General features: G+C 53.0%; 1 protein-coding gene across 2 annotated transcripts in view; it reads right to left on the bottom strand.

The window, feature by feature from the left end:
• Positions 1 to 481: 481 nt before the first annotated feature.
• Positions 482 to 26,438, bottom strand: part of C7H6orf132 (chromosome 7 C6orf132 homolog) — a 31,366-nt gene continuing 5,409 nt past the window's right edge. The window contains exons 2-5 of one of the 2 annotated variants that reach the window (XM_047557446.1): positions 20,244 to 20,350; positions 7,166 to 7,241; positions 2,284 to 5,587; positions 482 to 1,745 (exon numbers count right to left, since the gene is read on the bottom strand). In XM_047557446.1, coding sequence (XP_047413402.1) covers positions 1,628 to 1,745; positions 2,284 to 5,587; positions 7,166 to 7,241; positions 20,244 to 20,350 — 3,605 coding nt within the window. In that variant the 3' untranslated portion in view covers positions 482 to 1,627. The remainder of the gene's footprint in view (positions 1,746 to 2,283; positions 5,588 to 7,165; positions 7,242 to 20,243; positions 20,351 to 26,438) is intronic. The other variant, XM_047557447.1, reaches the window with a different exon arrangement.

The raw sequence follows: 26,438 nt of genomic DNA, 5'->3' as shown, positions 1-26,438 counted from the left end.
GGAGGCCAATCCAAACTGGCCCGTTTATTTCCCAAGCCAACTAAGACCAAGCCCTTCTCCACCCACCCCAGAGCAGTCCACAGCTGGGGTCCACACCCTACTCCTCAAGCCTTAATGTAGCAGATAAATTAGTGAATGAACTCTTTTATAAAACATTGCACAGAGGAAATACATACATATTTATAGAGCCAGTGCTGGTACTGGGATGGGGTTTGCTGCCTGAACACAGGTAACCAGACCTTGCCCCATCAGTGACTGGCATTAGCCACCTGGGTGCCCATCTATCCCTGGACTTTATTTCCTTGAAGTGATTCACTGCTGTCCCTGCAAACCAGTACCTCAGCTGGTAACCAGGGATCAAAAAGGCCCAACATCTTGTTCTCAAAGGGAGCTGCTTTCTGGCTGCCCCCTAATGGCCTGCTCCTCTAAGGTGGGCCACTCACCTGCCCTCCTTCCTACTGAGGCAGGCAGCCTTGGCCTGGTCCTGAGTATCCAGCTGACCTTGACCTGAAGACAGGAATTTTTTTCTTTTCTTTCTTTCTTTTTTTTTTTTTAAATACAAGGGGGTCTAATTCACTGGGAAACAGGCATAAACCTGGACTGCCCAGGCAAAGGACAAATTATTACCCTACTGATAGTTTCACCCGCTCTGGACTGGCCCAATCCTACCACTCTTAATTTTCTAAAACACATTTCCCCATCAGTGCTTTTCTCGGGCCTCTGTTCTCATCTCTGCTGTGTCCTACTCTCTGAGGCGTCTTAGCTACACACTTTAAGGCCTCAGTAATATTGGTGATTTATAGTATTGGGGTTAGAAAGAATGCCCCCTTCAAATCCCATATGAGACAGGGCCAAGTAGGACCTCTGGTGTCAAGCCCTGGACTTTATAGCTCCTGGGCCCAATCCCCCAAATCAGGGCTACACGGGTCTGAGTTTAAAAAAAAAATAAGCCTTGATCCTGTCAGCTGCCAAATCTCTTCTCTGTAGGTCTCCCTGTAGCTAAGGGCCAGAGCCAAGGAGAAATCTAACTGTCTGGATTTGGTCAATGCAAAGGGCTTCTATTCCAGTACCTTCTCCATATATTATGCATGCATAGTATTGGTTTGCCTCAGTGCAGCTAGGAACCCCAGGTATCACCTCTTGGTGGCAACAAGTGGAGGCTAAAGATATCTACCTATTGTGACCTACACCCACCCAGACAGGGATGGACTTTAGCCCTTTGTGAGGATCCCATGGTTTCAACTGAGAATAAGTTCCCAACCCTTGCTTCTAGAACCTGTTCTGTAGGCCATGCTTGTAAAACTGCTTTAAATAAATCTTGCTAAAGCAGATAATACCAGCTAACGGAAATTCAGGGCCCAGGCCCTGAATGGTTCCTCCTCTCCTTCCTCTGCCCCTCCCACCCCCCATGCCAAACAGTCCGTAGCAGCTCTGGTGATCTGGGAAAACAGAAGCCCACTCAGTATTCCCTAGGCCACACTTCTCACTCATTTGTCCGTGGGTCCTCAGGGAGCAAAGACTCCTCCATGTCTGAGTCAGGCTAACACCTGCTGCGACCCTCCCACCTCCCACAGAAACAAGTGCCCAGATCCAACCCCTTGAAGTAGAGCTGAAAGAACCCCGGGACTCAGGATGTGGCTTTCCGGTGGGCTCCTGAGTAGGCATAGGAGATGGGATGACGGGTCCCAGGCCTCACGGTGAAGGTATTGATGGGGCTTCCATAATGGGGGGTGTTGTGAGAAGACCTAGGGAGAGCAAGAGAGCAGTGAGGTTTGTATCTGCAGCTGGCTGACCAACACCCTGCCCATCTCCCCTAGGGCAAGAGAGAGATGGCTCAGCGTAGGGTTTAACCTCAGGGAGGGACCCCCAGTCCACCAGACACAGGGCTCTCCCTTCCCTCTGGGTCCTTCTGGCCAGAGAACATGCCTAATACCCCTCCACTCCAAGCCCGTCACTCCTAGCCTGGGTCTAGATTCATCTCTGTGTTATTGGGAAATCCCTCCAGCCAAGGACCACCCAGTGTCTCCCATGAGACATTTAACCTGTAGCCCTGGGAGTGGTGGGGAGAAGGAAGCCCATGGAGAGAGAACAAGGGCAAAAAGGAGGCAGGTAAGGAAAGGCCCGCAGCGCCCCCTCCAGGTTAGGAAGCCTCTCTTCTCTTTTAGCAAGCCAGGGCTGACCTGCCGTGGCCCGGTCAGCAACTCTGGTTCGAGGGCAGTGCCTCCATGGACTTCACCTGGCTTCCCGCCCCGGGCTCCCTCCATTAGCCCATCTCCAGCTCACCTGCCGGTGGCAGGGACGAAGCCGTAGTCCGTGCCGCCGCCACTGCCGCCGCCACCCGGCGCTTTGTACTTGGCCTCCCCCGCGCCCCGGGCGGCGCCCTCCAGGGACAGCCTGCGCGCGTGCAGGCCGCCGGGGGGCGCGCGGCCCGCGGAATTGACGCGCCGCATCTCGGGGCCTCCCTGCGCCCCGAAGGGTCCTCCGGGCTGCGGTCCGAAGCAGTTGGGGGAGCTTAGGCTGCGGCCGGTGGCCCCACGGGGCAGCCCGGGGTTGCGGTGGGGCTCCCCGACGTACAGGCGCTTCTTGATGAGCGAACGGCCTCCGCCGGAGAAGCGCTCCAGGCCCCCGGCGCCGGAGTAGAGCGCACTGGGAAAGCGCGAGAAGCCGCGAGCCGGCGCGGCCGCAGGGGCCGCGTCCAGGGGCTGCCCCAAGTCTTTAAAGTTGTTCCGGGCCGGGGTCGCCCGGCGGCCCGCATACTGGAGGGCCGGGGCAGGGGTGGGGGGCTCAGGGTCATTGCTGAACTCTGGCGGCGGTGGGATGACCTCAAAGCTGAATTCCTTCTCCTCCTCCTCCTCCTCCCTCTTGTAGGAAGGAGAGGATGGAGAGGAGGAGGACTTGGGCAGCAGGCGGTTAAGGGAGAGGTTGGAGGGAGCTGATCTTTCCCAGGCCACAGCGACTGGGGGCTCTGCCTTTGTCCACAGGGGACGATGGATTGGCTCTGTGACCTCTGGGTCTCTTCCCCGCTGAGGCCTCCACTGACTGGATACCGTGGGCCGCGCGGTCGAGGTCAGCTGGGAGTCCTTCTCAGCCTCCTTGGGTAATTTGGGAACCACAGTGAAGGAGTTGGGTCGGCTATCGCTGTAGAAAATGCTGTCGGAGCTAGCCTCAGGATGGCTCCTGTGGCCGCGGAGACTCCCTGGTAGGGAGGACCGCCCCAGGGCTGCTCCTCCAGGCCTCCCCTTCTGTGCTCTCTGCCTAGCTGCCAAGAGCAGGGCCATGGGGGAGCCCTGTTCCACCACCTCCCCGGTCACTGGGTGTCTGAGGAGTTGGTCAGCAGGGTGGGCTGGGGCAGGGGGTTTGACTGGCAGGCCCTGGGGCTCCTTTTCGTCCACAGGCCCAGCTGACTCTGCAGCCTCTCCTCTGGCCAGCGTAGGCATCACCACAGCAACCTCTCTGCTGGGGCTGTTTTGGCTACCGTGGGGCTTGTAGAGAAATGGCACATCTTCTGGGCTAGGGGACATCTTTGATAGGAGAGCTGGAGAAGAGAGAGCATCTGGTGTGGGCAGGCTATTGACTTCTGATGTGGGTTCTTTGGCTCCTGGCTGGGAGGATACTGTACTTTCTTGAGATTCTGTTTTCTCCTGCTGCCCTACAGGGATGAGGTCCTTTTCTGCCATCAGTTGGGATGACGTAATGGGCAGAGTTGTGACTGTGGATGATATGGCCCGCCCAGGTGTGGCCTTGGGTGGTGTGGCTGGCTCAAGTGTGGTCAGTCCAGGTGTGGCCTTGGGTGGTGTGGCCGGCCCAGGTGTGGCCTTAGGTGGTGTGGCCGGCTCAGATGTGGCCTTGGGTGGCATGGCTGCCTCAGGTGTGTTCAGCCCAGGTATGGCCTTGGGTGGTATGACCCGCCCAGGTATGGCCTTGGGTGGTGTGGCTAGCTCAAGTGTGGTCAGTCCAGGTGTGGCCTTGGGTGGTGTGGCCGGCCCAGGTGTGGCCTTGGGTGGTGTGGCCTTGGGTGGTATGGCCGGTGAAGGTGTGTCCTTGGATTGGAGTGGTGTGGTTGGATGAGGTGCAGTGGACAGAGCTGGCGGATTCTTGGGTACAGGCTTGGAGAATTTGCCATTATCAGTTCCATTTTCAAAGATTCTTCCCCCTTCTAGCCGAGGTTTAGGTGGTAGAGACCCGATGCTGGGTTTGGCCTCCTTGTCTGCTGATGAGGACAGCCGAGCCTCCAGCTCATTCCGGATTTGCCGAACACTGGGGGTTGGTGCATCTTGGGGGACGTAGTCCACTGGGGGCAGGGGCACGCTGCTGTTGCAGGGACTCTTCTCAGAAACACCTGGGGGGATCTTCTCTGGCAGGCTTGTGGGGGCTGCTTCGTCTAGCTGACTGAGGACCTTCTTGCTCTCTTTATCCTGAGAGGCCACCATGGGGCCTGACCTGTGACTCACGGATCGGTCCTCCCTCCTGGAGCCACAGAGGTAGGCTGCCAGTTCACTTCGCAGCTTTTCCATCTGGCTGGGATCCCGCCAGTCCACAGGTTCTGAAGAGGAGGGGTCCTGCGGGCTGGGAGGTCTGGGCTTGGGTTTGAGAGCAGGCGAGCTGGATTTAGGGCTTTTGGTAAACCTGGCAGGTGGAGGGGCTGCCAGCTCAGCAGAAGGCAAAGAAGCAGCTGGAGGAAGGGGAGGTGCAGGGGGAGGGAGTGGGGGTGCAGGAGGGGGCAGGGGAGGGGCTGGGGGTGGAGTTCCTGCTTGCTCCTTTGTTGTGGGCTGGCTGAGCCTTGAGCTGTCCTGTGCTGGTGCCTCTGCCCTGAGCTCCCCAGGGTGGTCTGGCTTGGGGACTCTGTCTGGGTAGACCTGGGATGCAGGGCGAATGTGGAAGCTAGGAGGCAGTGGAAAGCGGCTGGGGGCTTTCTTGGTAGCCCCCTCTTCCTCTGGGGGAGCCCCTTGTGCTTCCTGAACTGGGATAGATGAGGTCCTGACTGGGGTTGGGGGAGGCACCTTGAATGAACGGGGGAAGGTGAGGTGGGGCTCTGGGTTAGGTCCCAGGGAGCTCCCCTTTAGCTCAGCAGGGCTCCTGGGGGGACTGGTTCTGGGGTCCTCTGACTGCCTGCCATTCAGTGCTACCTCTGATTTCCACTTGGTGACACCCCCAGGGGCAAAGAGACGAGTCCCCATTGCATGAGGAGACACTGGAGCTGGGGGTGCTGGAGCTGGCAAAGAGGGTGGTGGAGGGGCTAGAAAGGCCAAGGGCGGGGCAGGGGGAATGAAGTCAGGAGGGGTGGGAGTGGATGGGGGAGAAAGAGCGGCTGGCGGGGATAGGGTGTCCAGTATTGGAGGTGGAGGTGGGGCCGTGCTGGGTGGGGGTGGGGGTGGGGATTCCGGCAGCAGGGGAGGTGGTAGGGGAGCTGCGAAAGGTGGAGGCAGTGGTGGGGCCTCCATTGGAGGCTGTGAAATGTCCTGGGGTGGTCCTGGGGCCGGGCCTGGGGGAGGTGGGGGGATGAGTGGATCCAGGCCATAGTGCTCAGGCCTCAGGTCACCCACAGAGCTGTACAGTCGGAGGTTGCCGTTGACTAGTGAGCTGATACCTGAAAGAAGGGAGAGGCAGAGATGAGGAAGGGACCAGGACTGGCCTTGCCAGTCTCTTTACCTAGCACAGAGCTGGGGGTCAGAGACAAGCACTGGCCCTCTTCAGCCCTTTCCTCCTGAATATCAAGCGAGGGAGCAGCAAAGCCTCATTTCCTGAGCTGTCCTGGGAGTGGATCCCAGAGGCCCCTACCAGGCCCAAGCCCCTTTTGGCACTTCTTCTAAGTAAATTCCTGAAAGCCTGTGTAAAGAGCTTACCATGGTGCCCTAGGCGGCACTTCCTAAATGGCAACCACGCTTCCATCTTTGCTTAAGTTTTCAGCCTAAAACGGCACAGGGGACAGAGATAGGAAACCATGGGTCAGGGGAGGAGGCTCTGTGAAAGACCAGTGGGAGGGAGAAATTTGCATGATTAACTAACTCCTGCTTCTAAAGACCCTGAGTCTACCAAGAACTCTGCCTTCCACCCCACAGAGAACTGGAGCGGATTCTGGATTGCTGGACGGAACAGGGGGGCGCCTGGACAACCTAGGCTAAATCGATTCGCCTCTGTTCTCAGAGTCTGCCTCCCTCTTAGGGGCAACTGTCCTTTGCTTCTCTCAGTGCCTAACCGAGCCTGGCAAACCTGGGGAAGGTACAGCTCTGGAGACTCCTTCCAGTTTTCTGACTTCAAACAATAAAAAGAGCAAGGAGGGAGAAACTTAAATTCATGAAGCACCCAGGTGTCTGACTGAGTTAAGAGTGAGATAGAGCAGTAAACAAAACAAAATAAAAACACAAAATACCCACCATCCTCCTACTTTAAGGGGACAATGGAACAGGCACCAAACATAATACATTCGTAAATTACGACCACATTAGATGTTGAATGCTATGGCAAAGAAACAGGGAGAGGCTAGGGGTGTGATTTAAAATGGTCGGGCAAGGCCTCCAAGAGCAGAGGACCTTGGAGCTCAGGGAGGGAGCCAGGGAGAGCCCTGGGGAGTCCGGCGGAGCTCTCCATGCTAAGGACACTGCAGTGCAAAGCCCCCCAGGAGGTAATATGCCTGGGGTTTTTAAGGGGGCAGGGGCAGTGTGGGAGGGGAAAGAGAACAGGTGATGAGTCAGACCCCAGCAGTCCTCTGAGTGACACGGGAAATCACTGGCGGGTTTTGAGCAGAGGTGTGACTTACATCCCATCCAACACTTCACTTACTCCTCCAGAACTGGCACAGCTGCCCTTGTTCTTTGGGAGCTACAGAGGTCCAAGGGGCGGTCTTGCCCAAGGGGTAAAGGTAATGTGGGGGGGGCGGGGGGCTGGGATTCAAAGCCAGGTTCGCCTGACCCTATCGTTTCCCACCACCTGATTCCTTCTTCAGCTCAGTTCCATCACTGTCCCTTTCCCCCTCCTTCTTAGGGTGGCCTTGGCTAACCCTGGCTCCCCTCAGTTCCCAGTCCCATGACCACCACAACCAGTGGCCAAAAGACCTGAGGACTCTAGCTTTGTCACCAGCTGGGGAAATGGATCAGATGCTTGGCTTTGGGACTCAGGGTCCAAGAAGGAAGAAAGATGTAAAAACCCGAACCCAGAGTCTTCTTACCAGTCACTTCTTTGTCTGCAAAGTCTTCTGGGACAGAAGGGGTGGGCACAGCCAGCCCATGGCTCTCCTGGGCGTTCTGAAAGGAACCAGGGAAGTCAGGAGACAGGGAAAGACGGACAGGTAATTCTCAAGTCACTCTGCAAGTCCATTTTACTACTCGAAAATCTGCAGTGACAATGTGGTTGTGGTTGTACAACCTTGGAAATACATTAAAATTTTAAAAGGTAAATCTAGTGGTAGTCAATTCTTTTCTTTCTCTCTTTTTTTTGTGTGGGGGGGTGGGTACTGGGGGTTGAACCCAGGGATACTTTACTACAGAACCACACCCTCAGTCCTTTTATTTTTTATTTTGAGATCCTCCTGCCTCAGCCTCCCAAGTTGCTGGGATTACAGGCCCGCACCACTGTGCTCTGCGATTCTTGTTAGTGGTGATAGTTACACTCCATACAGTTGCAGCCAACACAGTACTGAATATGGATTCGCTGTTCCTGAGGTTAGGTTTCTGTGAACCTCTAGTTACAACTTTTTGTCAACTGATCAACTTTTTGTCAGCTGAACTTCTGATTAAAAACATTTAATATATATTGTTGATTTAATATATACTGTTGAGCCCAGTGCAGTGGTTCATGCCAGTAATCCCAGCAGCTTTGGAGGCTGAGGCAGGAGGATTGTGAGTTCTAAGCCAGCCTCAGCAACTTAGCAAGGCCCTCAGCACCTCAGTGAGACCATCTCTAAAAAAAATACAAAAACAGGGCTGGGGGTGTGGTTCAGTGGTTAAGTGCCTCTGGGTTCAATCCCTGGTACCCCCCAATATATATATATATATCCCCCTATAATGTTGATTTGTGCCTCTGTAAGGCACACACAGCCTTCTTGCACTTGGAAAATAGTGCTTCTGCACTACTTGGGAGCCATTTTAAACTATTAAGTCACACACACAAAAAAGCATAGAAATATGAAAAAACATAGGCACTAAATAGAAAAGGACACCTGTTTACATAATGACAACTGAAACAAGAAGGCAAGTGTCCTTTTGTTTGAGCTCAGCTGGGAATGTGTACATTGGGCCACTCAAAATTTTCACTGCTCTGTGCATGTCTGAGAAGGCCCACAGAAACTATGTTTGTGTCGATTCTGGGGTTACAATTAAATTTGAGCCACCTGGCAAATTTGCAAATAAAAAAAAATCTGTGAATAGTGAGGCTCAGGTGTATATGAATTATATCTCAATGACAAGGCAAAATAGAACCTTCGGTGATTCCCTGTGGATATCCACAGGTTAAAAGCTAACGACCGCAGCCTGACCTCTTGTTTATTGTTAGTTTTCATTAGGTATTTACAGAAAAGTAAACAAGAAAGCAGCACACTGGGACACTTGCCGCACTGCGGGCACCCTTCTGCCCTCAGCCTAGCAGACCGTGGCAGGCTTCCACGGCTCCACAGCTGTCAGTAGGTACAGACTATTTTGCATTGTTTTTTTTTCCAAACACACATTTCCATATGTCAACAAAGTCCACACACCTGTCATTTTGAAGAGCTGGAGGGCATCTTATGGTAGCTTTCAAGGTTCTCAACGACCTAGCCTCCTGCTTCCCAGCCAGCTTTTCTTTTTCACCCATTACACCCGTCTCACCTTGTAGCCTGACAGACTTTCTCCCTGCCGCCCTCCAGAACCGCACACCCAGGTCCACGTTCATCCTGGGTACTTACTCAGGCTGCCTCCCCACTTCCATTTCTTTTCTTTTCCTTCCTTCCTACCTTCTTTCCTTCCTTCCTTCCTTCTTCTTTCTTTTCTTATTTTGGTACTGGGGATTGAACCCAGGGACACTTAACCACTAAGACACATCCCCAGCCCTTTTTATTTTTTATTTTGAGGCAGGGTTTTGCTAAGTTGCTGAGGCTGACCTCAAACTTGTCACCCTCCTACTTCAACCTCCTGGGCCTATGGAATTACATGTATGTGCCATCTTTCCTAGCCCTCACATCCATTTATAATAATAATAATAATAATAATAATAATAATAATAATAAACGTACTTGCACTATGTTCTAAACACATTCTCTCTAACCTTTGAAAAAGATGCTATCTTTATTACCTAATGAGGAAACGGAGCCTTAAAAACATTTGGGAAGCTGCTTAAAGTCACGCAACCAGTATAATCAAACCCAGGTCCATGGAGCACTGCCTCTGTAAAATCTCTGTCCTTCAAGGACTAACTGAGTCTCTCCACGGTGATGGTACAGGGAAGAGTGCTGGCCTTGGAGCCAGCTGGTCTGGATTTGAATCTCAGCTTCCCCAGCTGCTGGCTATAGGACTGCAGTTACTTAAGCTTTTTGTGTCTGAGTTTCCCCATCTGTGAAATGGTGGAAAGGATGGAATGTGCCCACTGTAGTTGTGACGAGTAATGATGCAATTTGTGAAAAGCACTTAGCTCCTGGCAGATCACAAAAGCTCACTGAGGTTAGCTGCTGCCGTGATTACAAAGGAGCCGTCTGCTGTCTACACCCGTCCACACTGACCAAGCCCCAAAGGGGAGCTCACGTTTGCCCTCTCGGAGCCCACGGCTCCATGTGTTGTTCCACCTCTGCTGCACAACGAAAGCACCTCCTCTTTGCTCTCTAGATGGTGCTCCAGTTCCTCAATGAGATCCGGTCTTATGACATCCCCCAAAGCTGGGCACATAATAAGCCCACTTGATACTCCCTGACGTCCTGATGGTGTTAACCCTCTGAGTTTAATATCCAAGGGGCATTCAAGGTGGGTATTATGGAATCACCCATGAGACCCTGTGTTACCGAGTGCCGTCTTGGAATTACTGATAATCCTTTGATAATTTGGGGGCAGCCTCTCCTGAGAGGCTTGTCAGAGCAAGTCAGGCAGAGTTCTGGCCCATCCAGATCTGGTCCCACCTCAGACACAAGGGGCCCCAGGCCACACCTACTGCCTCACCACAGTCTTAGCCATCTGACTCCTGGGAAAGTCCCAAAGTCAGCTTCATACCTTCAAGGTGCCAGCACACCCCAAGCCCCTGCCCTGCCCTGTTCTTTCCTCTCACACCACATGGGTCCTGTGGTTCACTGAGCAGCTGCTCCCATTGGCCTGTGTTCCGGGAGGGCCAAAGCAAATGCTTCTGAATCTTGGTCCCAGAAAAACGAATCAGGAAGGTAAATCTCTCCCTCACTGTCATGGGGACCCAGGCAGCTGGCATTGAGTGTACTGGTCTGAAGTGTGACATATTTCAGCATGTAATGTACAGCATTGATCCCCGTGGGTGCTGAATTTCCTACCCCCGGCCTTGAGCTGAAAATGAGGAGAAGCCTCATTAAGAACAGAACTTGGGCCAGGCATGGTGGTACATGCCTGTGATCCCAGTGACTGGAGGCAGAGGCAGGAGGGTTCAAGGTTGAGGCCAATCTGGGCAACTTAGCGAAACCCTGTCTCAAAATGAAAGGGGCTGGGGATGTAGCTCAGTGGTAGAGTACCCAAGGGTTCACTGCCCGGTATCACAGGGAAAAAAAAAGAAAGAAGAGGGCTTGCAGGCTACATTTGCATGCTAGGTATGAGTCTGGATTGGACTCTGGTGAATTGAGGGAGGACTGTGCCATGAAGGGCATTAGAGGGACAATTGGGAATAATTGAAGACATAAAGTGTATTGTATCAACACCAAGTTCCCAAAGGTTGCAGAGAACGTCTCTGTTCCTAGGTAATGCACACCCAAGTACTCAAGAAAAAAGGGACACAGGTCTCAACGTACTCTTCCATGGTTCAGGAAGAAACTATATATACCCATAGATACACAGATAGCTAGTTATCATTTCTATTCCTACTGGGTATATATATATATATATATATATATATATATATATTTTTTTTTTTTTTTTTTTTTTTTTTTGGGTAAGCGCTGGGGAGACTTAGAATCTATGCATTCACTAGACATCAGCAACTTGCCTTGTCCCCCTCCTGTCTCCGGCCCCGCCCCCAATCTGAAGCAATGATAGTAGCTGCTACTTGTCTACCCCTTACCCTGTTCCAAGTCCTCTTTCCCCTTCTCTCTCTTTACTCGTTTCCTTTTCACAACCCAATGAGAGAGGAGCTCTTTTTACTACCTCCATTTCACAGAAGAGGAAACTGAGGCAGAGAGGTTGACATGCCCAAGGTCCCACAGCTAGTCCTAGGTTACTGTCTATCCAGGTACCTGATCATCACCTGCAAACTCAGCTTGTCCCCAGTTCTGCCGGTCCTCCCTCTGGCCACCTCTCGACCCCAGCCCATTCTTGGTTCTCACTATCTCTTACACAGTCAGACACACGAACTGCAGGTTTCTTGCAGCAGTGATCCTCTGTGGGGCACAGAGAGCACCCCCTCAGGGGATTGGGTAGTGAGATTTTAGAGGTTCCGGGGTGGGTGAGGAGCTTAAAACCCCCAGACGACCCAGCTACACCTGCCTCCCGCCCTCTGACAACTCTACGGTCCCTGGGGTTTATTCCCACATCTCTTGCTCTTACTGTCTAGACTGCTCTTCTTTACCTGGCAAACTCCTAGCTATCCATCCTTCCTCCCTTAGTACTGAGGATTGAACCCAGAGGCGCTTTACCACTGAGCCACACCCCCAGCCCTTTTTATTTTTTTTTTTAGACTGGGTCTCACTGAGTTGCCTAGGGCCTTGCTAAGTTGCTGAGGCCGGTCTTGAATTTGTGATCCTTCTGCCTCAGCCTCTGGAGTCGATGGGATTACAGGTGTGCCCCACTGTGCCTAGCTTAGTTATCTTTCAAACACCAGATTAAATGTCCCTCTTCTACGATGTCCTTGGCAACACTAGCCCAAATTAATTTCTCTTCTCTTTGAGTTCATAAGGCTCTATATGCATTACTATTTCAACTGATGTGAGATTCCTACTAAATACAAGGCACAGTTCCAAGTACCTCACATGTAGTAACCCAGTTAGTCTTCATAATAACCCTACGAAGGGTTACTGTTTTTATTTTATAGATGAGAAAACTGAAAGCACAGAGAGGCTAAGTACATTGACCAAGGTCACACAGCAAGTGACAGGACTCTCTTTGTCACTACAGTAGTATAATGAGCAAATACTGTACATGACTGTGGTCTGCTGTCCGGCACAACCTACTTGAGGGTCAGGTGACAGCTGAGTCTTTGAATGTGCTTGGCACGGACTGGACAATTCAACAAATGTTTGTGGAATGAATAAATTCCTGGGCGAGCGAATGAGTGGTAGAAAGAATACAGGCCAGAGACAGAAAACGTCTTCTGGTGCCAGCTTGTCCACCAATGAACTGAAAGCCAAGTCACATCTCCCTTTGGGCCTCAGTTTTCTGCTTCTTCTGTAAACACACTGCAAGGGTTACTTCAACTGTGGTGTTCTGTGAGTCCAGGCTCATAAAATGTCCTGTTCGTGACGTGCTCACCCGTACTGTGTGGGCGGTGACCTGAATGCTTGGGGCTACCCCTCGATGACAGGGTGTTGGGACAGGTGTCTGCCATTGCCTCTGGGTAGTCATCTAACTCCAGAGAGGCCAAAGGGGAAGCAAGATAGGGGAGAGCTGGGAGGGAGCCCTTGAAGGTGCTTTCCCAGCAGCTGCGGGCCTGGTGGAGGGCTGGGCTGGGGGTCTCTGCAGGCCTCACGCATGGGACTCTGCTGCAGTCAGCGGAGGAGCTGGTCACGCCCCACCCTTGTCACTGTCCCACCCTCAGTACTCTTGCCCTGGGAAAATGAGAGACCCGGATGCTTATAGTGCTGTCTGCTGGGGTTGGCATGCACCTTGAACGCGTGGCCCTTTGTGGCAGCCCACATCAAGACAGCGTCAACCAACATGTGGGCACTGGAGCAAAGAACACGCAAATGAGCTTCCGAGTGCACCCGGCGGACCAGCCTGCGGGAGCCTCCCTTCCTGGGCCAGCCTGGGCATCTGGCCACGCCATGGCCACTCCCTGCTGCTGCAGCAACCTTGCTCAATGCCTGGAGCAGAGTCCAGCCCTGGCCCTGCTGGTTGGGGACGTCATGAAACTGGGCCTCAGCACTTCCTTGTCCCCACACCCAGACAACACCCAGCAGCTAAGACCATTGGCCACCTCACTGAGTTCACAGGGGTGCACAAGCCAGTGACCCAGCACAGTGGAAGACGCAGCTCAGGATATTAAAATGCTCCTGGGGGCTGGGGAGATAGCTCAGCTGGTAGAGTGCTTGCCTCGAAAGGCCCTGAGTTCGATCCCCAGTACTGCAAAAATAAATAAATAAATAAATAAATAAAATAAAATAAAATAAAATGCTCATGGAAGGAAATAGTCGGAGGAGGCGCCCACAGGGAAAAGCACCATTCCAAGAATATTTGCATTTTTCTCTTCCTTGTATCATCTCTATTTCTTGTTTTTATTTATTTTATTTTATTTTTTATTTTTTGCAGTATTGGGGATTGAATCCAAGGGTGATTTATCACTGAGCCAAATCACCAGCCCTTTTTTTAAAATTTTGAGACAGGGTCTGGCTAAATTGCTTAGGCTGACCTCAAACTTGTGATCCTCCTGCCTCGGCCTCCCGAGTCATTGGAATTTCAGGCGTGCACCACTGCACCCAGCTCTTTCTCAGTTTATAACGATGATTTCATTCTTTTTTAAATTTTTGTTTGTTTGTTTTTTTAACCACCCTAAACTGGGCCCAGCTAGTTATCCCAGCTCTCAGGAGGCTGAGGCAGGAGAATTACAAGTTTGAGACCAACCTGGACAACTTATTGAGAATGTCTAAAAAAACAACAACAATAACAACAACAAAAAATACCCTCCCACACACAAAAACACCCAGTACAATTATAATTCTTTAAAAATTATTGTGACCAACTGGAGAGAACATCAATTTTGAAATCAGGCAGACCAGATTTGCAATCTTAACTCCATTGTCTCAAAACAATCTAAGACAGTGTCTGACATAGTCAGTGCTTACTAAGTGTGCCCCTCTCTTGCCTTCTGAGGCTCAGTTTTCTCATCTGTAAAATGGGGATGTGACCATCTGCCTTGGATTTGCTGTGACAGCAGATCCAGAGGTCCGGCAGAGTGGTGCTAGAGGAAGGTTACGTCCCCTGGGCTCTCATCCCAGGGCTCTGATGGGAGCTCAGGGGTTAGCAGTGACCTGAGCTCTCCGGTTCTCTGCTCCGGGCACAACCCCTGGGGCATGTGTGTCTGGTTGGATGGAGAAGGGTATTTCCCCATGCTCAGCAACAAGTCATTAGGAATCCTCTACTGCCCTCTTGATTACTAACATTTTAGGATTGAAGAGAAACAGGGAGGAAGGGAGGGAAGGAGGAGGAAGAGGAAACACTAGTGGAGGAGGAGTCCAGTCTTCCCTCTGCAGTTGAGGGATGAGGCCTGCTGCTCACCCTTCTGGTGGCCTCCTCGTGCCCTGGGACACACACATCCTCATGCCTGAGATTCCTCAGAGCCCAGCCAAGCCCCAAGGGTGGGTCTCCAGGGGCCTGGCCAGCATGCAACGCATGGCTGACCTTGGGTACTTGCCAGCCCTGAGTCCTAACCACACATCAAGGAATGCAGACTGCCTCACCAGACACCTTCTTCAGCCTGGCCCCTTAGGATGGCGTGTGCAGCTCCGTTGGGGGGTGATGGAGAGGACCCTGGGCCAGAGTGAGAGCCAGGCATGGTTGGTGGCCCTGCAGTAGGCTCGGGGAATGGGGCCCCTCAGAGGCACCCAGAGTGAGAGCAAGAGGAGACCCCTCCAGGCACCCGAGGTACTCAGCTGGTGAAGCCCAGCTCGTTGCTGCGGCTTTGGGGGGCGATGGGCATGCTGGCCAGGGGGCAGGCTGGAGGATCTAGAAGGCCAACCTCAGATTTTACAACACAGCTGTCGTTCCCCACAGAGCAGCTGCTCTGAATTTGAGCACCACTAAGCATTTTTATAAAAGAGCTTCCCCACCTCTTCTCCCATGCTTGTCAGGACTCAGGCCCCTCCTAGGGCCAGAGTAGAATCCCTGCCACAAAGCCGTCTTCCCCTGGACCGCCTCTGGAGGTTCTGGCTGAGGCCCTCACCATGAGTGCTGGTAGAAAAAGGGGCGCAGGCTTCCTACAGCCCTCACCTCCCAACCCTTCCGCCCAATGTCACCCACATGACGCTAGTCAGGAGCCAGCAGGGGGCTGCCTTGCCGGGCTCGGCTTAGGGAGCTCAGATCCCACACCAAAAAGAGCCTGGGCCTTGAGTTTAGAGCTGAGCTCTGCAGCTGGCGGAGGGATGAACAGCTGTTTCCTTGAGCTCCCAGGCCACAGAGGAATAGAGGGAGGGGTCCAGAACAGGCGGGGCTCTGCCCCAGCCCAGGGATACCTCCTCTGGCAGAGCTGGGCCCGTCTGACTCAGAGGGTGGGGTGATCCAGGGAGTTCTCACCACCCCAGGCACCCTGGGGACCTGTCTAGCCAGTTTTCCCTAATTTGCCACATGGGCATTTCGATTTTAATTCCTCCGTGCATCATGCCGGAGATGGGGGACTCCAACAGGGGAGGCAAGCACAGCCTTCCCATCAGCTGCCGTTCACGGCTCAGCTGGCAGGCGGGGCCCTGGCTCTGGTTTCCCCTTAGAAACGGAGAAAAAGGATTGTTCCTTCCTCAGCCAGGCCTGTGGTGGACAGGGCTGGCCCCGGGGGAAGGCCGGGCTCCTGTCTCTGCCTTTCTTGAGCTGTGGGGCCTGGGCAGGCCTCAGTGTTCTCACCTTGCTAATTTCTGGGATCCTCCCCAGCGCTGAAGTCTGCTGGCGTTTTGTTTTGTTTTGATATCAGGGATTGAAACCAGGGCACTTTACTATTAAGCTACATCCCCAGTCTTTTTTATTTTATATTTTGAAATGGGGTCTCACTAAGTTGCTGAGGCTGGCAATCCTCCTGCCTCAGCCTCCGGAGTTGCTAGGGTTACAGGCATGTGCCATTGCAGTCGGCTTGAAGTGTAGTGGTTCTAATTCAGCTTCTCAAATCTCCCCAAGCAGGAAGGTGGGGTGGCCCTGGTGGCTAGAAAGTCACCTCTTCAAGGAAGCAGCCGAGCTCAAGAAGTCATCCATGTGGGGGCAGATGGGTCTCCAGGAAGCTAACCATGCCTCCTCCTCTTCCACCAGAGAGCCATTTCAACACAGAAAGTCACAGAGGGGGAGGCCCTTGGGGACCATTCGGTGTAACCCCAACTGACGGATGCGGAGTCACAGGCACGGAAAGAAGAAGGACCTGGCCCTTAGCTACCCAAGGGTCACCCAGGTCCTGTTCCAGTCACTGAGGGATCCGAGGTCCTTCTCATAATTGGCTCCACTAGGTGCAGCATTTGGGTCCTGGCCACCTCCAGCTCAAACAGAGTGAGGGAGCTCCAGGGCAGAGGGCAGAGGTACTTGTCATCGCTCCAGGGCCTCATCTTGTCCCCCCTGCCCTGGCAGGTTCGTGGAGGGTACTGTTGGGGAGGGAAGGTTCACAAAAAGGCCTAGGCCCAGGCAGAGCTCCAAGGCCCTTGCTGGGCTGTCGCCTGGCCTTTTGGGTGCTGTCTCCCACCTCTCCTGCCCCAGGGTAGCCTCACTGGGAGGCGCCCTGTGAGCGTGGGAGGGGAGGAGAGAGGCATGGAGCCCAGCCAGCTAGGCCAGTGTCAGGCAGGGCTCAGGCACTGGCCCAGCTCCCCACCCAGCCTGACTCGGGGCTGGGGGACAGGGTGTGCGTGTGTGCACGTGTGTGTGGGAGAGCCCAGCCACATGCAGTGCTGAGCTCCCATGTCTCCCCATTCTCCTGGTCTCCTGCCCCTGCTGGAAGAAAGCCTGGGACTGGGCCTGTGTAGGAACCCGAGGGCCAGACAGGAGAGGATCACGCTGCTGATCCCCCACCCAGTGTTAGATGGTGAATGATGGTGAACTGTCCCTGCCATAAAGGCCATGGACCAAGGGTCCCTAATCTAAAGGCACATTGTGGGTGGGCTTGAGTCCTCTGCTGAAATCATAAGCAAAACCATGTGTATGCAGCCTGGCCTCAAAGGGCCTATGATCCAAAAGAGGCAAGGGACCCAGGGCTGGCAGCCCTGGCTGTTGGGTGGGGACTCAGAGAGGCAGACAGGGGAGGTGGGAATGGTTCTCGGCTGGTCTGCGAGGAAGGACAAAGCTTCTAGGCAGCGGGCGGAGGAGCGAGGAGGGTGGCCTGAACAGCCCTTGGGCCCTGGAGGCTGGCTGCAGGGGTTCCAGCCCTGGCTCTGCACTTGAGAGTGGCCTGACCAGAAGCAAGCCACTTCTCTCCATTCTTCAATTTCTCCACTGGTAAAATGGGGGTTCATAACGGCAGCTTCCTCATAGGTGGCTCGCGTCACATGCATGATACTTGGAACGGTGCCTGGCACATTCAGTGCTCAGCAGGAGCTAGCCACGATCACATGGCTGAGCCACTGGATGGGACCCGGGCAAACAGCTCCACCTGCCATCCCTTGTTCAGCCAGCACTGGAGGAATGCAGCACGCGTCCCTTTCCTGGGTTCAGTTCCTGCTCTGTAAAGGGAGGCTCATGTGGCCCCAGTGGGGCTTCCGCTGTGGCTTCACCATGTCTTCCTTCTCTTGCCCTCACCACGGACGGGTGCATTTGTTGGGGAGAAGCCCCCTCTCCTGGGCTGCTCCCAGGAAGCATTTCCCGGGAAGGCACCGAACGCCAGGCTTCAGATGACCATGCCCAGCCAGTGGCACTCCAAGTCCTCTGCAGGGCCTGCCTAGAGCCACCCGACCAGATCCAAACCAGGCCAGGACAGAAAGGCTGGAGGGACCAAAGTTGTGGGCGGGAAAATGCTAGAGACTAGCCAATCACAACAAACTCAGAGGGGACCTCATTAACCCTTTAGTTGCAGGTTCTTAGAGTGATCCAGATGGAGCAAGGTCGGGACAGGAGGAGCCAGCCAAGGGGCAATGGCCATTTCCCCTGCAGAGTACTTTACTATTTTAACAGTCGGCACAGGTACAGGCGTGTCAGCTCTAGGACCACACCACTATGATCCTGAGTGTGTGTGTTGAGGGTAGGACAGGGGAGAATGGAATTCACCTCCAGAAACAGGATCCATCACATTGTTCCATCTGTGTTTATGGGTAGTGACCCCCTACTGCAGTTTCATGCTTGGAGACAAAGGTGGGGGCTTACTTTATACCTTTTTTTTTGTTTTCTTGGTCCCAGGGATTCAACACTTAACCACTAAGCAACATCCCCAGCCCTCACCCCCCTTTTTAAATTTAGAGACAGGGTTTCACTAAGTTGCTGAGGCTGGCTTTGAACTTGTGATCCTGCCTCAGCCTCCAGAGGCACTGGGATTACAGGTGTGTGCCACCGTGCCCAGCCCTCACTTTATAAGTTCTTTACATTGGTGTACTTTCTATATTCATCTATAATAGCCAGGAATGGCTTTATAAGCAGGAAATGTATGATTTGAAGCTGTATATGCAGAAGTCTGTGCTGCGTCCTCCACACGGAGGCCTTGGGGATGCAGGGAGGTGAGTGTTAGATTTGGTCTGTCTCACTAGGATCTTGGGGTCTGTCTGGTAAAGATGGGCAAACCAGAAAAAAAATTGGTGATGGGAGGTGGTTGTGCCAGGCAGGGCCGGGCAGGGCATGTGGATACCTAGGACCAAGAGGTGGCATCGTTGGGCTGGGGTTGTGGCTCAGGGGTAGAGCACTTGCCTAGCATGTGCGAAGCACTGGGTTCGATTCTCAGCACCACATATAAATAAATAAGTAAAATAAAGGTCCATTGACAACTAAAAAAATATTAAAAAAAAAAAAAGAGGTGGCATCCTATTACATCTAACAGGCCCCCAGGAGCTCAGGCCATAGTAGGCACCTTGTCAGTCTAGGTGGTACAAACCCTCAAGGAGGTATAAGGACCCCATGACCCAGGTGACAGTGTTGTCCCAACCAAGACCCAGATCTGAGAGATCTGAGTGAACCCACGCTTGGTAGGCTGGCTGCTTAGACTCCAGTTCTGGGCTGTCCAGTAGAGCAGCCACAGGCCACAAGTGGCCATAGAGGGCTTGAAGTGTCACTCGTCAGAAGTGGGGTGCGCTACATGTCTTACTCTAGGTTTTGAACGCTTAATATGAACAAAAGCAAGGAAAATATCTCATTAACATTTTTACATTGGTTAAATATTGAAATGACATTCTTTCAGATAGACTGGATTAAGTAAAATATATTATTGAAAGTAGTTTGACTTTTCTCATGTGGGTGGTGCTGCTGTTTGAACCCAGGGCCTAGCACGTGCTAGGTAAGTGCTCTGTCACTGAGCTACACCCGGCCCTTTACCTACTGCTTTCTCTTTCAATTGAGTTACTAGAAAATTTAAAATTCTATATGATTCTTGCATTGTATTTCTATTGAACAGTACACTTGTCTAGAATGTTTCAGAAAACTCAAGAACTTTCTTTATGGAAAATAGAACCAGTCATTAAGTATTCGCTCTGGGTCTTTTTCCCTCACCAAAGAATGAAAACCCAATCATAGGCTCTGAAAGAGTTTTTTAGTTTCCTGTAGTTTCAGACCCACAGACAAATCTGTCTTAAATGCCTTTCTCACTGCTGTTTGTCCTATGAGACAGTTTGGGTATCACCTCTTCCAGGAAGCCCTCCCTGACCACCCCCATGGCTGGATGGGCTGCCCTGTGCCTGGCTCGGTTTTAACAGTTGGTGTCATTCATCCCCTGCAGTGGGCACAATCTGCTCGAGAGCAGCAATGCCAGTGCAGACATCTCTGGATCCCAGTGCCTAGAGCAGGCCTGGCACGAGGCAGAGAGCCACCACTGATGGGGGAAATGAGCCCTGCTTAACTTGGGGTACCCACCTCTAGGCCACCTCTGTGCACAAGTTCCCCATGACCTGCAGGAGCCGACACCCCAATCCCAAGAGCCCCAACCATACCTCCTCCCAGCAGCCACCAAGATTGGCATCAGGAAGGAAGAGAATGACTGAGGGTGAGGCTGATGTCCCCTCGGGCCAGCATAGGTGAGGTCACTTCCTCTGTGTCACACAATGTGTCCTGCCCAGAGCAGACCCTCAGACCCCAGAGCAGAGCTGTACTCACCAGTGGGAGGAAGGTCAGCAGGGGCCGGACTCTTGGCCGAGCTTTCAATGTGGCTGTCCCCGACTCGCTCACTGTGTGGAACCGATTGTCTCCATAATAGATCCCATCTAGAGGAGGGTGGGGGCAGACGGTGAGCTGGGGACCAGAGGGGGCACCGGGCTGAGTTCAACGCCCCCTGCAGGTCCCAGGGAGGAAGCCAGGCTGCGGTGGCCCCCTTTAGCCTCAGCTAAGCCCCTCTACTACAGTAAGGTCCCAGGCATGCTCTGGGTGCTCACGGGGCCACTGAGGCGGCCTTGTGGGGGGGACTCAGGGCTGTTTCCTGGAGTCTCCTCAGCGATCAGTAGCCATCTCTCCTTATCCACCACCCCACCCCCACACACTGACGTGAGTCTCCAGGCTTCTTCGCCACAGAAAATTGTCCCTCCTGGGGCCCAGAGAGCTCGACCAAGGTGACAACCAAAGCTTATCTCTGAGACGGGGAGGAAACAAGGCAGTTTTTCTCTGGAGTGTTTGAATTTCTAATCTGGACAAGCAGAGCACACAAGGCCACCTGCTGCCCCCTAGGGCAAACACCTCATCTCCTGGACCCCTCTAGTTCAAGAGCTCCCTAGCCCAAGCCACCAAAGGTGTGTGCAGGGCTTTCTTTGATGCACCCTTGAGGGCCGAGCAGAAACAGCACGGCTGAAGTCGTGACCTAGTAATAAATCCCAGCTGTGTCGCTGACTGGCCATTTCACTCAGCCTCTCTGGGCCTCCCAGTTTTCCCATCTGTGCAATAGGAGCGACACTAGTGCCAGCCTCTTAGGACTGTCCTTTGTGAGCAGTAAGTGTGAAATGTTCAGCCATCCTGTCCCCTCCCCAGCAGGAAGAGTTACAGAGGACCCACCCCTTCCTGCAGTTCCTGGGCCTGCGCTCAGGGCGTGTGTGCAGCTGGGTAGATGTGGGGGGCCATGCCCTCTTTCTCAACCAAGCTCCCTTATGACCCTTGTCACTCATTGATAAGGACTTTGAATCCCCTCCCAGATGCACACTGTCACCTCCTCAAGGCAAGGATCACTGAGGGCCTCTTTCTATGTGGGTCACAAGGAAGGAAGACTTTTATCCACTTAACAGGGTCTGAGGGACTTTCTCCTCCTCTGTACTCAGAGAGGAAAGAGAAGAAAGTTCAAATACCCGTTAACCAGAATCCTGATACTTGGAACACTGAACGAACTGAGATTTTTTTCCCCTTGCACATGACTTCAGGAGGAAATTGCAAGAGAGCCAAATAACTTATTCAAAAGAGGCTGGGCTGGTCAGAGAGCTGCTGGGATCAGAATGCGTCCATCCCCAATTCCTACCCCTATAGCCACTGTCCTCCATGAGTGTCTAGGCTTCAGGTGTGACAGGGCGGCGCGTGGCCCTGCAACAGCTGGTGGCAGAGCCCTCTGTGTGCTGCCCTGCCAAGGCAGAAGTTGGCCAGTATATCCAAGACTGTCTGCCTCTCAAAAGGGTACCCAGTGACCAGTTCTGTGTGCCCCAGTTCCCAGTGCTGTCCTGCCCCAGGCCCTCTGGGCAAACACTGTTCCCCAGTCAGGGCTGCCAGGCTCCATGCCTGAGGCCGCAGGGCGGGACTGGAAGGGCACTGGGAGGGAGCCGTGAGGGTGCAGCTTTGTCCCAATCAGAAACAAGGACTAGAGATAACTGCACACACCCAGCAGCCACCACAAAGCCCGCCTGAGCCCCCGGCTTCCAAGGGTCTGTGTGCTGGTGCCTGGATCTCCTAGGCCGTGCCCCAGACAGTGCCTTGTGGATGCCAGTCCCTGGATCTGATTGACATGCCCTTCACAGGACTCGGGAGGGCCCATGTGAAAGTCTCTCTCCTGAGGAGACTCTCTCTCTCACCAGTGTTGGGGTCTAGGAAGTTCCTTTCTGTAATTATTATCATATCAATGGTCACTATGATCATGCACCTAGGAGTTTTAGAGATGTTTCATCTGAGCAACCTTCCCTCCCCCTGCAAAGTGAAAACTCTGATAGAAATAACACAAGGTAAAGTTTACTGAGCACTTGGCACTGTTCAAGCATCCTACACATTGTTCACTCATGGTTTCTCAAAACAGCCCCATGCAAGTTGCTTTAAAGATAAGGAAACTGAGACAAAGCCCCACCGGAAGTGTTAAAGCCAGGGCTTCCCTGAAAGGCCTGACCTCTGAACCACCACATACCTGCAAAGGGAGGAATCGACCCCATCATTTATAGGACTTGGATGGGATGTGGTGCAAAGGGCAGGGTGTTTGGGGTGGGGGGTCTGGAAGTCTTGGCTCTGGCCAATAAGCAGTTTGCACAAAGCCACACCCGGGTCAGGAGAGAGCCAGCTCCGAACCGCGGCCATCTGACCCCCAGGCGGGCCAGGCGGGCGTCCTAGCTACCTCACAGATTCCATGACTCAGCCCTGGCTCCCAGCACTGTTGCTTTGCTTGGTCTGGTTGTTTTGAGCAGGGGATTCCTTCCGTAGAATACAATTGTTCTCTGTAAATCACACAGAAGGGGCGTGGCTGCGGCGGAGGCAGGCTGGTGGCATCCTCTCCCCCTGCTGCTGGCACTTCTGGAAAATCGATTTGCTTTCCCAGCCCTCAGAGTTGTGTAACGTGTAAATGTGTAAATGTAAGGATGGAAGCAGAGTCCAGGGATGCCATGAGGACTCCACTGGCCATTGGCCATCGCTGACTTTAAAGGTGGATGGGGATGGCCAAGGAATGGCTGCAGCTTCTAGAAGCTAAAAAGGGCAAGAAAATAGACCCTCTCGAGAGCCTCCACAGAGGAGCTGAGTCTTCCCAACACCTTAATTTCAGCCCTGTGTCAGACTTCTGGCCTACATGATGGTAAAATAATAAACAACAATGAGCTTGCATTGTTTTAAGCCTAGAAAAAAGAAAGAAAGGAAAAGAGCAGAAAAGGAGGTGTGACCAGGATGGGAAGGGCCTCTCTGGGCCCCTTCTGTCTGGCTCAGTTCCTGCCAGGTCAAGGCTGCCACTCGGTGAGGCGTGTGTGGCCGTCACTGTAAGCTGGTCCTCCACATATTCAAGATCAGGCTGGAGCTTTCCCAGCTTCAAAGTCAAGGACCAACACTGAACAGAAATACGAGAGTCCAGCCCTGGGGACTTCCCCGTGGAAGTAAGCGAACTCCGGTGGGTTGGCGTCAGGGATGTAGAACAGGCCTTTCTGAGGAGCACTCTCTTCCTCTGCTGAGGAAGTAAGGAGGGCTTCGCAGGTCCTGATGCCTGAGGGGTGGGGGAAAGGAGGGCTGAGAAGAGGCTGGAATGAGATGCTCATATAGAAAGAAGGCCCTGTCCCAGCGAATCACTACCCTGAACCATGTTTCCCTATGTTCCTTTCCCACTGAGTTCTTAGTGATTCCAGAAGGTTCACCCTTGCCACATGCCTGAGTCAGACATAGAATACCCAAAGGGAGTCAAAAGGAAAGGAGAAGGAGCTGCTCTCAGACTCAGAAACTTCCAGAGAGAGGGAAGCCCTTCAGGAGAGTCCTGGGTAACCACAGCAGCCAGGAAACCCTGTGAGCAGAGCCTGAGTCCCAGATGGACCACAAGCTACAAGCCGAAGTCTCAATGTCTGACAGATCTACCTACCTGTAATGCAGCAACAGAGCAAGAGTAAGTTCAGGTCTGCCTCTGTTTACCCAAACCTGAGCATTGAAAGAGTCCTCCCCACAGATTAAACCCCCTTCTTGACAGGATTATGTGCAGGACTTCTATAGATTTTCTCCCTAAAATTTCTCCCTCACATATTGATAGGGAATGAAAGAGGGACTCTGCTTTTCTTTACACTCCCTCAGGATTTGAGTTGCCATAAATACCACCAAATTCCAAAAACCCATTTCAAATGGGTTTATTTATTTCTCCGTGCCAAGAGACATGCAGCTCTGCTCCTGCCCCCCTGTCTCAGAACCCGACCTTGCCCTTGACTTGAGGAGGCGGTCGGGCTGTGGCTGAGGCTCTGCTCGCAGTCGGAAGCACCTAGGCAGTGGACAGCTCCTCATCTGGGAGAGGAGGCAGGGCACTGTGGGGTCAAGACTGCAGGTTTAGAGCCCAGGTGAAATTGGGCTTCAGTCCCTGCTCCCTCACTTAACTGTGGGCCCCTGGTAGGATTGCTAGGTCTCTCTGAGTCGTTTCCTCATCTTTGTAAATGTGAACAATGGTCCTACTGGGTGGGCTGGTGTGGGCCTAAATGAGAAAAAGTGTGGAAAGTGTTAGCATGATGCCTAATGGGTAATTTTTGCTCAACACGTGGAAGGGCTGCTTATCATCTTGTTGTCCGCAGTGCTCACTCTTTCTCTGCACCCTTCCCCTCCCTCCACCAAGAGTTTGGGCTTTTGAGTCTGAAGCCGATCACGACACATGCAGATTATGGAGAATACCTGTACCCATGGCTGGGTGCCATCAGGAAGCAAGTGGCCCTTTGCTTTCTCATCAGGGATCATTCTGAGTCCTAGTCCCAGTTTAGTGCTGGTTCCAACCACCCTCTTGGCAGATGGGGAGACTGAGACCCAGAGCAGGAGGAGTGGGACCAAAGTCACACAGCCATGGTGGCGCCTGGGTTTACAGGGCCCCCGATCTGCAGTGTGAGGCTCCTACACGAGCTGTCCCTCACACGCAGGGCTCCCTGCTACTCCCCAACAGCAGTGTGCTCTCTGCCTGGGTGGGGTGCTTGTGTGTTTAAGTGTGGGGGTGCCCCGGGAACACTGAGGGCTGGGACAAGCTGCCGACTCACTCTCAGCCTTTTTACTCCCTTCTTCCCAAGAAGAGGAGCCAAATGGTGTCTTCTGCATCTGTTTTCTCAGCGTTCAGGGTCGAAAGCCTGATAAAAATGGCCTTGCTTCCCCAGCCCGAAACTGCCCACAGAGCTTATGGAGATTGAGGTTAGAAGATCCTGGGACAATTATCTAGTTCTCCAAACTAGAGAGAAAATTAACTTAATTAAATACTTAAACGTTTGACACCTATTAAACATGTATTATAAGACAGACTCTTGTCAGGCGTGATGGCGCACGCCTGTAATTCCAGCGACTGGGGAGACTGAGGCAGGAGGACTGCAAGTCTGGGGCCAGCCTGGGCGACTTATGGAAACTCTGTCTCAAAATAAAATTAAAAGGTTTGGGAATGGATCTTGGTGATAGAAGGCCCTGGGTTCAACTCCCAGTAACACACACACACACACACACACACATACACACACACACACTTTTCTTCACTGCTTCCTTTTTGCAGCACTGGGGATGGAACCCAGGGCCTCACACATGCCAGGCAAGTGCTCTACCCCTGAGCCACACCCCAGCCCCAGCTCTGCTCTAAGCCCTCACACCCCGTGGGGAGGTACCCAATTTACAATGAGGAAACTGAGGCTCAAAGAGCTTATGTCCCCTGCCAAGGTCCCATGACCGGTGAACAGAGGGGCTGGGACTTGAGCCTGGACAGTCTGAATCTAGAATCCAGTTCTTTTGATCATGTCAAGCACAGCAAGGGGAAAATGTAGGGTCCAGAGTCTCTTCCCCCAGTGTCCATTTTTTTTTTTTTTTTCAGGGTGAATCTTGAAAGTTGGTGAGGCCTAGAGGGAAGCAAATGGATGTGGGGACTGTATCTGTGCTCACATCCCAGTTCCTCTAGGTAATACCTACAAACCGTGGGTACTTCTCAGTCTCGGTTTCTCTATCTGTAAAATGGGGATAATTACTCCTACTTTGCAGGATGCCTCCCTGAATCAGGGGAGGGAAGGAAACTAGCAGGGGTGGGAGAAGGCTGGAATGACACGGCCTGGAGCCCCCAGATGACCTCAAGAACACTGGCCACAAGTCTAATCGGATTCCAGGGGCTTAAGAGGGGTGGGGCAGTAACTTGGAGAGATTGCTGTCTTGACCCAGAGTAACCCAGTACCCCGGAACAGACCTCCGCTGCTGCTACCTCATTGTAGAAGCACAGGGGGTACAGGTGATGTACAAGGTAGAGCATCCGATGCTCCACCACTAGGGGAGCCGCCGCCTTTCAGGGAAGCAGGAGCGGTGGCCCCGTGTGAATGTAACCCTTAAATGAGTTAATGAGGCCCTTCCTTGCTAATTAGCAGGTCCACATGACAGGAACCTGAAAAGGCCAGTTTGTCCCAGCAAGCCCCAGCAGGCTGACCAGAGCACCAGAGCGAGGCC

Source organism: Sciurus carolinensis, chromosome 7, assembly GCF_902686445.1.
Source record: "Sciurus carolinensis chromosome 7, mSciCar1.2, whole genome shotgun sequence".
Lineage (NCBI taxonomy): Eukaryota > Metazoa > Chordata > Mammalia > Rodentia > Sciuridae > Sciurus > Sciurus carolinensis.
This window is presented reverse-complemented; position numbering and strand designations above follow the sequence as displayed.